Consider the following 12,964-nt stretch of genomic DNA (forward strand, 5'->3'; position numbering starts at 1 on the left):
GCCATCCAGACTCAAGCCTGTTTAACGTACTAGGAATTCCTTGCTCCTTACTTGGGGTTTTCAAACCCCAGTGGGACCAGGTATGTGGAACTCAGCCTCCAAGGTTCAGGGAGGCTTGCCTTTGATGTATTCCAAGACTGTTTTTTTTTTTCTTCTGTCAGTGAGTACTCCCACTTCATCCCAATTCTAGGCCAGCCTCCTCTCAGAACCTGGAGATGGTGACGGATCCTGTCCTAGATCAGAAGACATCCACACCCTCCTTCTCAGGAAGGAGGATCCTGGGAATCCATGCGTGGGCTTACACTTAGTGACTTCTGGTGACACACTCATGCAGTCCTGCATGGTCATGTAGATAGGAGTGCCACATCTAGACCTGCCCCTGCAACCTCCAGGGGGCTCAGCCTAGGGTCCAGCTCAGAGAAAAATTCATACTTCACCTAATGAGAAACAGGGATGCAGGGCTTCCTGGATTGGGTAAGAAGGCCACATTTTCCCCAGGGCACAGCGAACTGTGGGTGCAGGACCAGAGATAATCCCAAGATTCTGGCCAGAAATAGGGCACCAATAGAAGCTCAATGACCACATGGTCTTGGGAGGATGTGATATTATCAGGAAAGCACAGGCCAGTCTGTGCTGATAGAATGTGGGCACCACCATGTAGCTGTTCTGTGTCACAAGTGCATTTGCAGAGTGTGACATAGGAGGTGCTGGTGGCTATTGAACGAGCAGGTTAATGGATGGATGCATGACTGGGTACATGGATGAGTGAATAGGTAGACATGACACGGTGGATGGCATTAATAAATGGATGGGAGAAAGGATGGATGGCCATAGGAATGGTGTGCATCAATGGATGGAGGGCCTTTATGGCTGGCTGGATGATTGAAGGACAGATGAATCACATGCATGCATGGATGGATGGGTGAGGAGATCAGTGAGAAAGAGCCGGGCATGTCATCTGCTATGATCACACAGATGCATCTACTATTTCTTTCCCTTTCTTGAGTGCTCGCTGTTTACTGTCGAGTCCCTCTGAGCCCCTCCTTCTAGGCCTGTGGCTTTGCCTCTGAATCCTGTGGTCTGATCCTGGCTTGTATGTCCAAAGTGTCTTATGGTTGTGTCTTATTACTGCTACCTCATGTGTTCTTGAGTTCCCTGTCCTAACTGAGTCCTCTGCTGGCCCCTGGCCCCTTGACATTCTCTATCTTGCTGTCCCTTTGGAGGACTCAGCATTGAAGATCTGCTAAGGGTGCAGAGCCCAGCTGGAAAGGCAAAGATGCTATTGAGAATATAGCCCATGCAGAGGCCGTGGAAACCAGGCAGGTAGCATTTCTGCCTGGGGTGGAGAGAAAACCCAAAAGAAACCCAAGAGACTGTGCTGGTGTCCAGATTGCATCTAGGCCTTGTCTCTGCAGCCCACTTCTGGAAACTTCCACAGAATATATTGCACACTTTATTCCAGTATAGTGTAATGCATTCAGCTATAGTGACTGGTGATAGCATCGTGTGACAGGATGGGCTCCAGGCACAGAGAACTTGACCTGGCACAGCCCTAGGTCACCTATGTTTATCATACCATCTCCAGTGTGGCCTTCAAAACGCTAGAATACTCTACCGTCTCCCCCAGCCCTGAGACCAGTGGGAGGAAGTCACTGGAACCTTGTGAGCCACCTTCATAGGCCTTGCCTCACCTCTATTGGACACCAAGCCTTACTTTCTTGGGCTACTGAATGGGGGCTGATAGACCGTGATGGGCCACAATGGGAGGCCACGAGCAGCTTCCTTACCTGTGCTCAGCGAATGGAAACACTCTCACTCCCGGTCACTGTCACCAGTACAGTCTGATTGGCTGGGAGGGCCCAGCCCCTGCCTCAGGCTGGCTCTTGCTGTTGCCAGGAGGGTATCTGTACATTGTGCTCGTGCGGTCTCTGCAGATTCTTTACTTCTGTGCTGTCTGCATATCTTAGTAAGAGACAAGTGGGGCACCTGATTCTGTGATCAGCTGCAAAGTTCCAGCATCAGCTGTGTGGAGTTGTCGGGGTTGTGACTTGTACATGGGGCATTCATTATTTCATTCCATTTACTTGCCAATTTTGCATGGACACGTGGTGCTCCCGCCTCTGGGGTTGTTGACAGTACTGCGATGAGAGTATATGGATATGCGTTGGCCCAAGTGAGTCAGTCCCTCTTTATCTTTAGGGGTGTACTGATTTGGGGAAATTTGTTCAACTGTTTGTCCTAGGTTCCAGGGTTGGAACTGCTAGGTCATATAGTAGTTCTGCATTTAACTCAATGAAGAAGCAAGCTTTGCATTGATTGTGAAGAGATATCCCTCAGTGCTGGAGACTGATGGAGACAGGGATATGTCCTCCAGAATCTAGGGCAGATGTAGTTATGCTTTGTAACTACATTAGCTGTGAGCACCAACATGGGAAGTGTGCAATAGGTATTTGGTAGATGGATGAATGATTTGTGGGGTAGATAGATGGATGGGTGGACATTTGAGTAGATTGTTGGATGGAAGGATGGATAAGTAGATGGGTGGGTGGATTAGTGGATGGATGGATGGATGGATGGATGGATGGAAAGGTAGATAAATGGATGTGTGTATGGGTGAATGCGGGAATGGATAGGCAGATAATTAATGGAAGGGTAGATGAGTAGATAGGTCGGTGGATACGTGGATGTATGATGAGTGGATGGGTAAGAGGGTAGTGAATGGATGAGTGGGTAGGTGAATAAATGGGTGCTTAGATGATGAGTGGATGGAAAGGTAGATAAGTATATAGGTGGCTCGGTAAATAGAAGGTAAATAGAAGGTTGGGTAGATGGATGGGTTGGTGAACAGATGGAAGGGGAGATGAATGGGTTAATCCTTAGGTCAGCCAACCTTGCTTAAGTAGCTCTTCAGAGCAGCATCTGCTGGGAAGAAGTGTGTCTCAAGGTCTTTCCCAGGCTGCTGTCTGATCCAGGCTATCAGGCTGGGTCCCCTGGGTCCTTCAGGTCCCTATGAGTACCTGTGCTGCTGGCTCATGAGCTTTTGTCCTTTTGCAGGGTGACATCCAACAGCTGCTCTTCGTCTCTGACCACCGAGCTGCTTATGATTACTGTGAGCACTACAGCCCCGACTGTGACACCGCGGTCCCTGACACACCTCAGTCACAGGACCCTAACCCGGATGAATATGTGAGTCATCTCTGGCCAGATTCACGGTGGGAGCACAGGCAGACCAGGATGGTTCAGAGTTGCAGGGTTACAAAGGACTGTAGAAGATGCAGGACCATAGGGGAAGCAGTGTGTGATGTCTGATCCGTCTTACCACGGAATAGTTACACCGACCCCACCATGATGGAGTCTCTCAGGGGCATGTCATCAACAGCTGTAGCCTTTAATCTTCCACGCATGAATGGATGCAGATAGGTGCCCTTTACCCTCAGGTTGTGGCCTCAGTTTTTCTTTAGAGTTCAGTTCTTTCCCTCATGGGCACCTGAAGCATGCTCAGCCCTGTGTACTGTGGTCAGTTCCCTGACTCCCAGAGTAGCTATGACTTTGAAGGACAACCATGTGTGTCCCCTTTGCCATTCTCCCCATTTCTCGCTCTAGTTGATGGGTCACTTTGCTCACCCCAGGCCCTGTGTTATTCGTTTTACTTGGAGTCCTTCCTAGTCTTTACGCTGCCTCTGGCCGGGCCTGTCTTCTGCTTCTGAGCTCTTTGCCTTTCCAGTTGTATTTCTCCTCACACCTCTCCTCTTTCACTGCTGCTCAGATGAGGTGGGGGTGTTCATGGGACAGTAGGGCTCCCTGGCCTAGGACGCACCCCTATAGATCCTGGGATGCTGGGTGGAGGGCCGAAGCCAGCCTCCACCAGGTCCCTGATTAGTATTTGAGGACAAAAATGCCTGCTTCTGACTATGAGTCCCTCCCACTGGGTAGCCACATGTTGGGGTTGAAGGTCATGTTTGGTGCCTAATGGCTGCGACCAACGGAACTCACACTTTGCCCAGCTTTGATTCCTATGGGTCAGATGTAACCTCTTTGAGGGCTCTGATTTTGCTGACCTCTCAGGAGTATGTGAGGTCGTCCATCTCCATGTTGGGCTTCTGGGTTTTGTTCAGCTTCTCATGGAGCCACTGAGGGAACAACTCTGTCTGGGGACCCTTGGGACTGGGCAGTGTCATATGACATCTGATTTCACATTTGAGCCAAAGCAAGGAGGTTGTCAGGCTGCCCTGTTTTATGTTCATTTCCTTCTTCATATGGCCACCATTGACTTTAGTACCCAGAAGGAGACGGTGAGACCTATTACTACGAGTACCCATATTATGAAGACCCTGAAGACCCGGGGAAGGAGCCTGCCCCTACGCAGAAGCCAGTGGAAGCTGCCAGAGAAACCACGGAGGTTCCTGAGGTCTGATCTGGACTGGGGCTGGGTTGGGGAAGTTCCTGGTCCCTCCAGGCCATAAAGCAGGGGAGGGTAGAGAGCCAGAAGCCATGAACATGGTGGCACATACCCACAATCCTAGATCTTGTGAAGCTGAGGCAGGACAGTCATGAGTTCTAGGCCAGCCTGGCTACAGAGGGAGACATCCCCCTCCCCCACATATATGGAAGCTTAAGCTGTGGTTGGACCTTTCATGGTGTGTCCCTGGGTGGTCCTCCATCTACTCATGCCACTCCTGGTAGCTGGTGTTCACACACTGGCTGCCTCTCTCCTCATTGCTCCTGTCTTTCAGGGACCGAGGATCCTGAATCCAGGTCCATAGGCCTTGGCTGAGCTCTGCATCCACGCTCTGATATTCACTGTCATACTAAAGGGTTGCCAGGAAGGGTGCTTAGAAAATCCTGCATCCAGGTCTCCTGACTGCCTCTTTCTATTCTCTGCCCCCAGGAACAGACCCAGCCCCCACCAGAAGCCCCCACGGTGCCTGAGACCAGCGACATTGCTGGCAAGGAGGATGATCCAGGAATCGATAACTATGATTACATGCCCACTGACGATTACTACACTGTCTCCCCTTATGAAGACCTTGGCTATGGCGAGGGGGTAGAGAACCCCGACCAGCCTACCAACCCTGACTCAGGGGCTGAGATCCCCACCAGTACCACTGTTACCTCCAACACCTCCAATGTAATTGTCTTCCTTCCTTTATGACTTGACCTAGGGGAGGGGTGGGGAAGGGACCAAGGCTGTGGCTCTGGGTCCCTGATGAGCACCCACTTCCTTGGGTGGCCTTCATTGCTCAACACCCTCCCCCCCCATACTCTGGCTCCCGAGTCCTCTGTAGTGGGGTTGAGTGTGTTTGGAAGCCTTCGGCTTTTGTGAGTTTATTTCAGTTTTCCCCTGAAAAATAGGTAGAATAGCTTTTGGGCTCTGAGTTCTCATTCTCAGGGTGGCACAGATAATACTGTAGATTTTGGCTCCAGGAGTACCATCCATGAGCATCAGAGTAACCCTCATGGGGCACTATGTTCTTCACTGTTAGAAAGACCCTCGGTTTCCAGGGTGCGAGCTTTAATGGCCCACGGAGTGGATGGAGTACGGCTGTAATCACCATCTGAGTGCAGAACTCCCCAGCGTGGAGTGCCACTCCCAGATACTGCCCTAACTTGTTTTGGGGTCTTGGGCAGTTTGGGAAACCATCCCCATGGTGGCTGGGAAGTGTGCAGAAAGGCTGCCGGGAGCACAGGTCTTCCTTCATGGAATCCCCATGGGCTTTATCTCTAGAGGTTCTGTTGTGGGGCCATTGGTTGCTCTATGTCCAGCAGAAATTGCTGGACTCAGCACCTGCCAGGTGAAGTCTGCAGTCACTCGGTCTGCCTCCCTGAGTGACTCTGCCACTTCTGTCCCTTCGTCTACAGCCAGCTCCGCCTCCAGGAGAAGGGAAGGATGACCTGGGTGGTGAGTTCACTGAGGAAACTATCAAGAATATAGAGGACAACTACTATGATCCATACTTCGACCCTGACTCCGACTCCAATGTCTCGCCCTCAGAGATAGGGCCAGGCATGCCAGCTAACCAGGACACCATCTATGAGGGGGTAAGAGACCCAGGCTCCTCTCTGCTTGAGGGCATCTGGGTGGTGGGAAAGGGGCAGCCCTTCCAGAAGTCTGAGGATGGCAAGAGTGACCTAGGATGCCACGCAGCTTCATTCTTCTCTTTTAATAAACTAACCAATTAACTAATTTGAGATAGGATCTCACTATGTAGACTTGGCTGGCCTGAAATTCACTGTGTAGACCAGACTAATGCTCACATAGATCCATCTGCCTTTGCCTCCCAAGTGCTGGGGTTAAAGGCATGTGTCACCATGCTTGGCTGAGCTTCTTTCTTTAAAGTGGCCCCTCTGACTTCCATTACCTGTGCCTCATTGCCTGATTGCATCGGTACATGCATGGCTAGGCATGAGGATGAGCCACCCACTTCAGCTTGTTAACCTCCTCCTGGACACGAGGGGAGGCACCTGGCTGCAGGGAGCACTCTGCTTTTGGACAACTTTTGTGTCATGTGGACTTTTTGTTCCCTTTCTCTCCCCCATTCTTCCTCTCTGGACTCTCACATTACACCTTGACCCCCACCCAGATTGGAGGACCTCGAGGTGAGAAAGGACAAAAGGGAGAGCCAGCCATCATTGAGCCGGTAAGGACATAGATGTGTGTATGTACATATAAAGTCTGTCTCTTTGCCGTGGTGTCCTCTGCTAAACTCATGATGGTTTTATAGAGTGTGACCAGACTGTTGGTCCCTTCTCTGCCCATCAGGACACTCGAGAAGCCACCCCATGCATTCTACAGCCTCTGTATCACAGATGCTTGGGAGAATCTGGGCTGGGGGAGTATTCCAGAGCTCAGGCAAGGTGCTGGGTAGCTTGTAGATCACAAGGGTCTGTACTTGGAGAGAAGGCGGAGAGTCAGAGCATCTCTGTGGAGATTTCCTTAGAAGAAGGGACACAGACCTCGAGAGGGAGGCTGGACCAAGGCTGGGTGGGGAACTCCTAGTGTAAGTAGGGAGGGGGGTAGTTAGTTAAGGACTTCACCTCTCTCAAATGCCCCCATTTGAGTCCCTTTACTGCAACCATTGAAACAGGAAAGACTGTCAAGGGAATGTCAGCGGCGCTGAGGTAGGATTCACCTCTGAGTAAAGCCCCATGTCATTAGGCAGTGGGATCCTGGGTAAGTTAGCACAAGGACCTATAGAGAATGTGTGGTTGTGTACAGCCCATGTCCCCTCCTGGGTCAGAGAGTTTTGTGGTAGCCTGGTCTTGTCCTGCTGGGTGCTGTGGCCTGCTTGGGTCTCAGAGATGCTGACATCAGGATTTGACCTCAGGGAACAGAAAGCTGTGTGATTGACTGCACTGGGCTTGGTAGCCATGGGAGTGTGGGCTCAGAATTAGCTTTGCCTAGAGGAGCTGGCCACTGAGGGCATCTGTCCTAACATAGCCCGTGAGTACCCAAGGGAGGAGACACTTGTCCTACATCCCAGCTATTGCAAGGCTGGGGAGCTGTTAGTTCCACTATCAGGACTTGACTCCCTGGAGCTGAGTTCATAACATGACCTTGGGGCTCCCTCAGAGAGAGAACCAGCCTCATAGGGTCACCACCTTCATGCACGGGGAAAGCCTTGCTTGGAAGTGCTTAGTAGGCCAGTGGACCAGGGCAAGCTCCCTGACTTTCCTAGCCAAGGAAAGCCCTGGAAGAAAACCTCTTGCTGGTTCCAAGGGCTTTGCCTGCTACTCATGCCCCAGGTTCCCCCTGGCAGTGAGCCCAAGGACATATATCCTTTTTCTAGATCCCTTCCCTGACCTCCCTGTGGATCTAAAGATGACAACCCTTATCTAAGGCTGTATGATCAGGGCACAGAGGGAAAGGGGGCAGAGGATAAGGGTAGCCCAACTCAGGGGCCCCTTGCTTAACCCCATGGGAAACCTCAACCCAAGTTCATGTCCACAGGAGGCTAGTCCTGAAGATGAGCATCTCAAGGGACTAAGGCAGACTTATCCCCAGGCACATGTCTGAGGCTTGTTCTACTCTGTGCTAGAGGGAGGTTGCTGCACAGATGGCCTATCTGCTATGCTAGACCTCCATACGGCACTGCCTCAGTGGGGCTTGGCCTCAGGTGTACGTGGTCATCCATTGCAGCCCCTTGACAGGGTCCCTGATGCCTCACTAAAAGGAGCATCTTTCCTGAGTAGGGCAGTGAGATCCCAGAGAAGGCAGGTACCCAAGGCTCTGCAGGCCTCAAGGTTGGTCTCCAGCTTCAGAAATGGTTGAGTGGTACCTTAGAATAAGGCTTACTTAAGCTTATTGTATGTAGAGCTGGTACCCCAGTTTTGAGAGTAGGAGAGGCATGGAGAGAGCCCCATTAGTGAGCTGCCCTGAAGGAGGCTGTGGGTGAGGGCGGGCCAGAGATAGCACTGAGAAGGTAGAGGCGGTCCAATGGACACGCATCTCTAGACGATCCCGTTCCTCTTCTCTGGGAAGAGCCCAAGCCATCTGGAGGCAGTTACAGAAGCCTCCCCCACCCCCGCCTGTTGCTTGCTTCTTCCCAGCTTCCTCAGAGTGTCCACAGAGCCTTTGGCGAGTCCCCATGGAGAGATGGTGTAAACATTTGGAATTGTCAACCTGGAGCGTCGCCAGATGTCCTCAGAGTCTTAGCTATACATAAACAGATGGAAGCCTTGGGGACTGGCAGTGTATACCCTGCCCCGTGTGGGGGCGGCTGCTATCCCCTCTCCCCCACACCTGTCCCACAGAATGGGTTTATAACTACTGAGCACAGCGCCAGTCCATCCCCTGCATCCAGGAGGGACATAGCTGGCCCTCCCTGCTCAGGTTTAGCTCCTCTCATTTATCAGCAAGACAAGGGGCTCCTTAAAAGGACAGATCTGACTTGGCAGAGACACGGCAGACCCAGTAGTACCCTTGACACCAGCCTATAATGGGCCCAGGGGCCAGTAAGTGCTGAGTTGATGCCTCTCACCTGGTGCCACCCACTCTACCTTCCTGGTTTATCATTGACTCTTTTTGAGCAGGGGAGACCATGTCTCAAGTAGCTCAGGCTGGCCTTGAACTTCCTAACCAGTTGAGGATAACCTCAAACTCCTGATTCTCCTTCCTCCCTCTTCTTAGTCCTGGGGTTAGGAGTTCAAACCCAGGGCTACAAAGTATGCTAGGCAATCACTTTACCAAAGGAGCCCAGGCTCCGTCATTGCTTCTAGTTTGTTCTGTGTAGCAGGTGGATGGATCTCTATTAAGAATGGTTTGGGAGCTGAGAGTGACTGCATATGCCTATGATACTAGTGACTGGGAGGATGAGGCAGGAGGCTCTGCGCTTACTCACTGAAAAGTAAACAATTGTCTTCAGTTTGGCCAAGTCTAAGATTTTTCATTTCTGGTTTTTGTTTAGCCACATGTATTTAAGGACATGAAACAACATGGCTTTTTTTAAAATCATCATTGTCATCATCACCGCTGTTTTTATTATTGTGTATGTAGGTACATTTTGGTATGGATGTGTACAATGTATGCCTGTGGGTGTGTGTACATACATGCAGAGGCCAAAGGTAGATGCCAGTTGTTTCCTTTAGTTGCTTGCCACTTTAGTTTTTTTAGGTTTCTTTTATTTTTAAAATATGTCTGAAGTGTCTGCCATGTATGTGCAGGTGCTCTCAGCACCCTGAAGAGGTTTCCTTGGAGGTACTTGAATAGGTTTCTTTGGGGAGCTCAGCCATTGTCGAGACTGCTGGGACGGTGAACTCCCGGGCTCCGCCTGTCTCCAGTTATAGGTGCAAGCCTAGCTTTTATGTGGATCCCGGGATCTAGACTCAGGTTCTCATGATTGCACACTTTATTGACTCAGCCATCTCTCCAGCCCTCAAGACAGACGCTTTGACATACATGACGTATGTATACACAGCGAAGAACTCCATCTGCCACCCTATGTTCCAGCCTTTCTTTGTGTGTGGGTCAGTGTGTGAGTGTGGCTTATTGGGGTTAGTGAGGGTAGCTGAGATTGTTTCTGATAGGTCTCGAGTGAATAAGCCCTGTCAGTTACAGAGACCTCCTCCTTTAGTTCTGAGCCCCATGCATTAGGAGATGGTGGTGTTGTGGGATGCTGCTTTGGTTCAGCTTGCCTCGGAAGGCCATGGAACCAGGGCTGTTTCCCCTAGCCATATGCCTTCCTTTTTGTTCTGACCTGGGGTGATCCGGGACTGGCCTCCAGTGAGCTCCCACGATGCTGCCCCCTCTCCTCAGAACAACAGTGTGTGTGTCTGCAAAGACAGCTGCTGTCTCCTGGGCCCTGCTTGGACCAGTGGTTCCCTTAATCCCTTCTCCACTTCTGAGTCCTCCCAGCTGCCTGTCAGGGGAAACGGGAAGTGGGAAGATGAGCCGCTTGGATGAGTTCTCTGTGTACATCGCACGCACAAATATTTCTCCTAGTGCATCTGTGTAAACATGGCATATAGCTTCCCAGAGACCAGGAAACCTCATAGGCAGGGTGGCTAAGGCTTGTGTATGTACGTGTAGGGTACGTTGCTGCCCCTAATCAGTTGGGCTTCACTCTCCCCTCCCTCCTTAGCCATGGTGACCAGCATTTCAGGCCTCACACCTCCACTTGAATAGGTCTTTTCGCTTGTCAGGGCAAAGCACACATATGACAAGAGAGTCATGTGTTTTCAAAGGAGGCATGATGGCACCCATTGTCTCAGCAGAATAGCCATTCTTATTTCCTTTGGCTGGGAGACTAGACAGGGACCTGGCTCAAGGCCAAGGGCTCCAGCCACTCACTCCATTATTCCTGCAGTCTTGAGAACCAGGACGTATCTATGGATGTCTCTCACATGGCTAGCCTGTACAGCATGCAAGTGTCATGACAGGGTCCTGCAGCTACCCACCTGAAGCCTGTCCCAGACTCTGGGTACCAGCCTGCGACCTCGTGTGCCGATCCCCACTCTCCCAGCACAGATTCTCCTGAAGCGTACAAGGGACTCAGAATGTTCTGGGTGGGCGGTGATTGGGAGACCAAGTCTGGGTGGCACTTTCTGAAGGGAGTGCCCAAGAATGCAGGTCCCAGAGCAGAAAAGCCCTTCTTTTAAGAAGGGCCAATAGGTACCAGGATGCCTTATTCCCTTTGGGGGTTGGACACAGTGAGAGCTAGTGACAGGATGGAGCCTGTGTTCAGGAATGATGGGAAAAAGGCACTTGTGGGTCAGATGACCTCAGCAGGGTGCTGGGACTTGGGAGGAGGGACTGGGTGTGTCCTGAGTACCCTCAGCCCATGTAGCTTCTTTTCCTCAGCCTTTGTCAGTCCACCCAGGTGCCTGGTCCTGGGGTCTATTCTACCCCTTGGGTGGCTGGATTGAAGGTAGATGACAGAGGATAGCAGTAGTATTCGGGGCCTTTTCTCTCATTCTGGCAAATTGTGGTGCTTTTGTCTAAGTTGTGTTTGAGGAGAATGCAAAGATGGTAAGAGTGTGTTCCCCACCACAGGCTGCTGCCTGTGAGCCCTGTAAGGACTGACTGATCCATCTCTCGGCTGACTGTTAGAAATCTAGACTATTGTCCACCAGCTCGGTTGGGCTGGACCAGTGATCTCAGATGTCCCTTCTCTTCCTCTTTGCAGGGCATGCTGATAGAGGGGCCCCCAGGCCCTGAAGGCCCTGCTGTGAGTGTCTGCATTTATTCCCCTCTGACCTGTGGGAGGTACTGTGGGGGGTGGGGGGACTCCTGGGTAGGAAGTTGGATGCTCTCCACCTTTGCAGATACCTGGGTCTGCTTCCCTGACCCCACTCTGTTCTCTCTTAACCAGAGGGGAAGGCTTTGCCCTGAGACCTTATCTGAAACCCTGTCTTGACTTTACTTTTAATTCCAGGGTCTTCCGGGACCACCAGGAACTACGGGTCCTACTGGCCAAGTGGGTGACCCTGGAGAAAGGGTAAGAGGCCGGTTCAGTTCCAAAACCATATGCTCAGTGGGCTTGTCTGTGCTCCTTCCTCTTGCCCTGTCTGGTCTCTTCCTCCTTCCTTCCTTCTCTTGCCTCTTGCACTGTTTGTCGATGTAGAAATGACACTAAGAATGTCTACTCCTTCCTCACATGACCACTCTCCACAGGGCCATGCATTGTCACCCCCTCAGATCTCTATGGAGTTGACTCTCACCTGGCTCTGTGCCAGGGGTATAAGAACCAAGCTGGGCCCAGAGGCAGCCGGCATCAGCCTTGGTTGGTAGTCAGAGGCCCTTGGCAGTGGCCCTACGTTAGTGAGACAAGCTTGAAGGGCTGTGGTGAGACACAGGAGCAGCTACTGACCCGGAGCCTACATTAGTTCTCACGGTAGCCCCTCTTATTAGAAATCAAGACACTGGCTGGGCAATTTGTTCTGGGTGGGATGTGAGCCCTGTCTCCTGGGCCGTGGATTCCTTCCGACACTTGGTGGTGGGTTGGAGTACTGCAGCCCGTGGGTTTCTGAAGCCCTTCCTTCCTTCCTTCCTTCCTTCCTTCCTTCCTTCCTTCCTTCCTTCCTTCCCTCCCTCCTTCCTCCTCCATCCTTTCCTCCCTTCCTCCCTTGCTCTTTCCCTTCCTCTCTTCCTTCTCTCTTTTTCTGCCTGCTCATCTAATAAATGTCATCACTATAGTCAGACAGCCGAGTTACAGACGAGGATGTATGTGTGTTAAGGACAGCCATTTGTCTCTGGAGCTGATTCTTGGCCCAGCACAGTAAAGCGTTTAAGCAGAAAGGTAGAAAGGTGTGCTCTCATGGAAGGGTGTCACGTAGCGTCTTCTGCTGGCTGTGCCCTCTTCAAGGCAGTGGTTGAGGATATCATGGTGGTTTAGGCAATTCTGGGTAAATAGTAAAGTTAGGTGCCTGTAGATACAGGGAAGACTGGGGGTTGTAGGAGTGGGTGTCTCTGCAAGCTGGGTTCAGTTTGAGCATCTGAGTTCACTTTTTAAGACAGCCTGAGCTCTGA

The 12,964-nt window shown here is 51.4% G+C and overlaps 1 protein-coding gene across 2 annotated transcripts in view; it reads left to right on the forward strand.

Moving 5' to 3' along the window:
* Col5a1 (collagen type V alpha 1 chain) overlaps positions 1-12,964 on the forward strand; it is a 152,245-nt gene that overhangs the window by 60,213 nt on the left and 79,068 nt on the right. For both annotated transcript variants that reach the window (XM_038335777.2, XM_038335778.2), the window contains exons 5-11: positions 3,055-3,186; positions 4,277-4,408; positions 4,889-5,128; positions 5,860-6,039; positions 6,582-6,638; positions 11,622-11,663; positions 11,871-11,933. In XM_038335777.2, coding sequence (XP_038191705.1) covers positions 3,055-3,186; positions 4,277-4,408; positions 4,889-5,128; positions 5,860-6,039; positions 6,582-6,638; positions 11,622-11,663; positions 11,871-11,933 — 846 coding nt within the window. The remainder of the gene's footprint in view (positions 1-3,054; positions 3,187-4,276; positions 4,409-4,888; positions 5,129-5,859; positions 6,040-6,581; positions 6,639-11,621; positions 11,664-11,870; positions 11,934-12,964) is intronic.

The sequence above is a fragment of the Arvicola amphibius genome, chromosome 7 (genome assembly GCF_903992535.2).
Source record: "Arvicola amphibius chromosome 7, mArvAmp1.2, whole genome shotgun sequence".
Taxonomy (NCBI): domain Eukaryota; kingdom Metazoa; phylum Chordata; class Mammalia; order Rodentia; family Cricetidae; genus Arvicola; species Arvicola amphibius.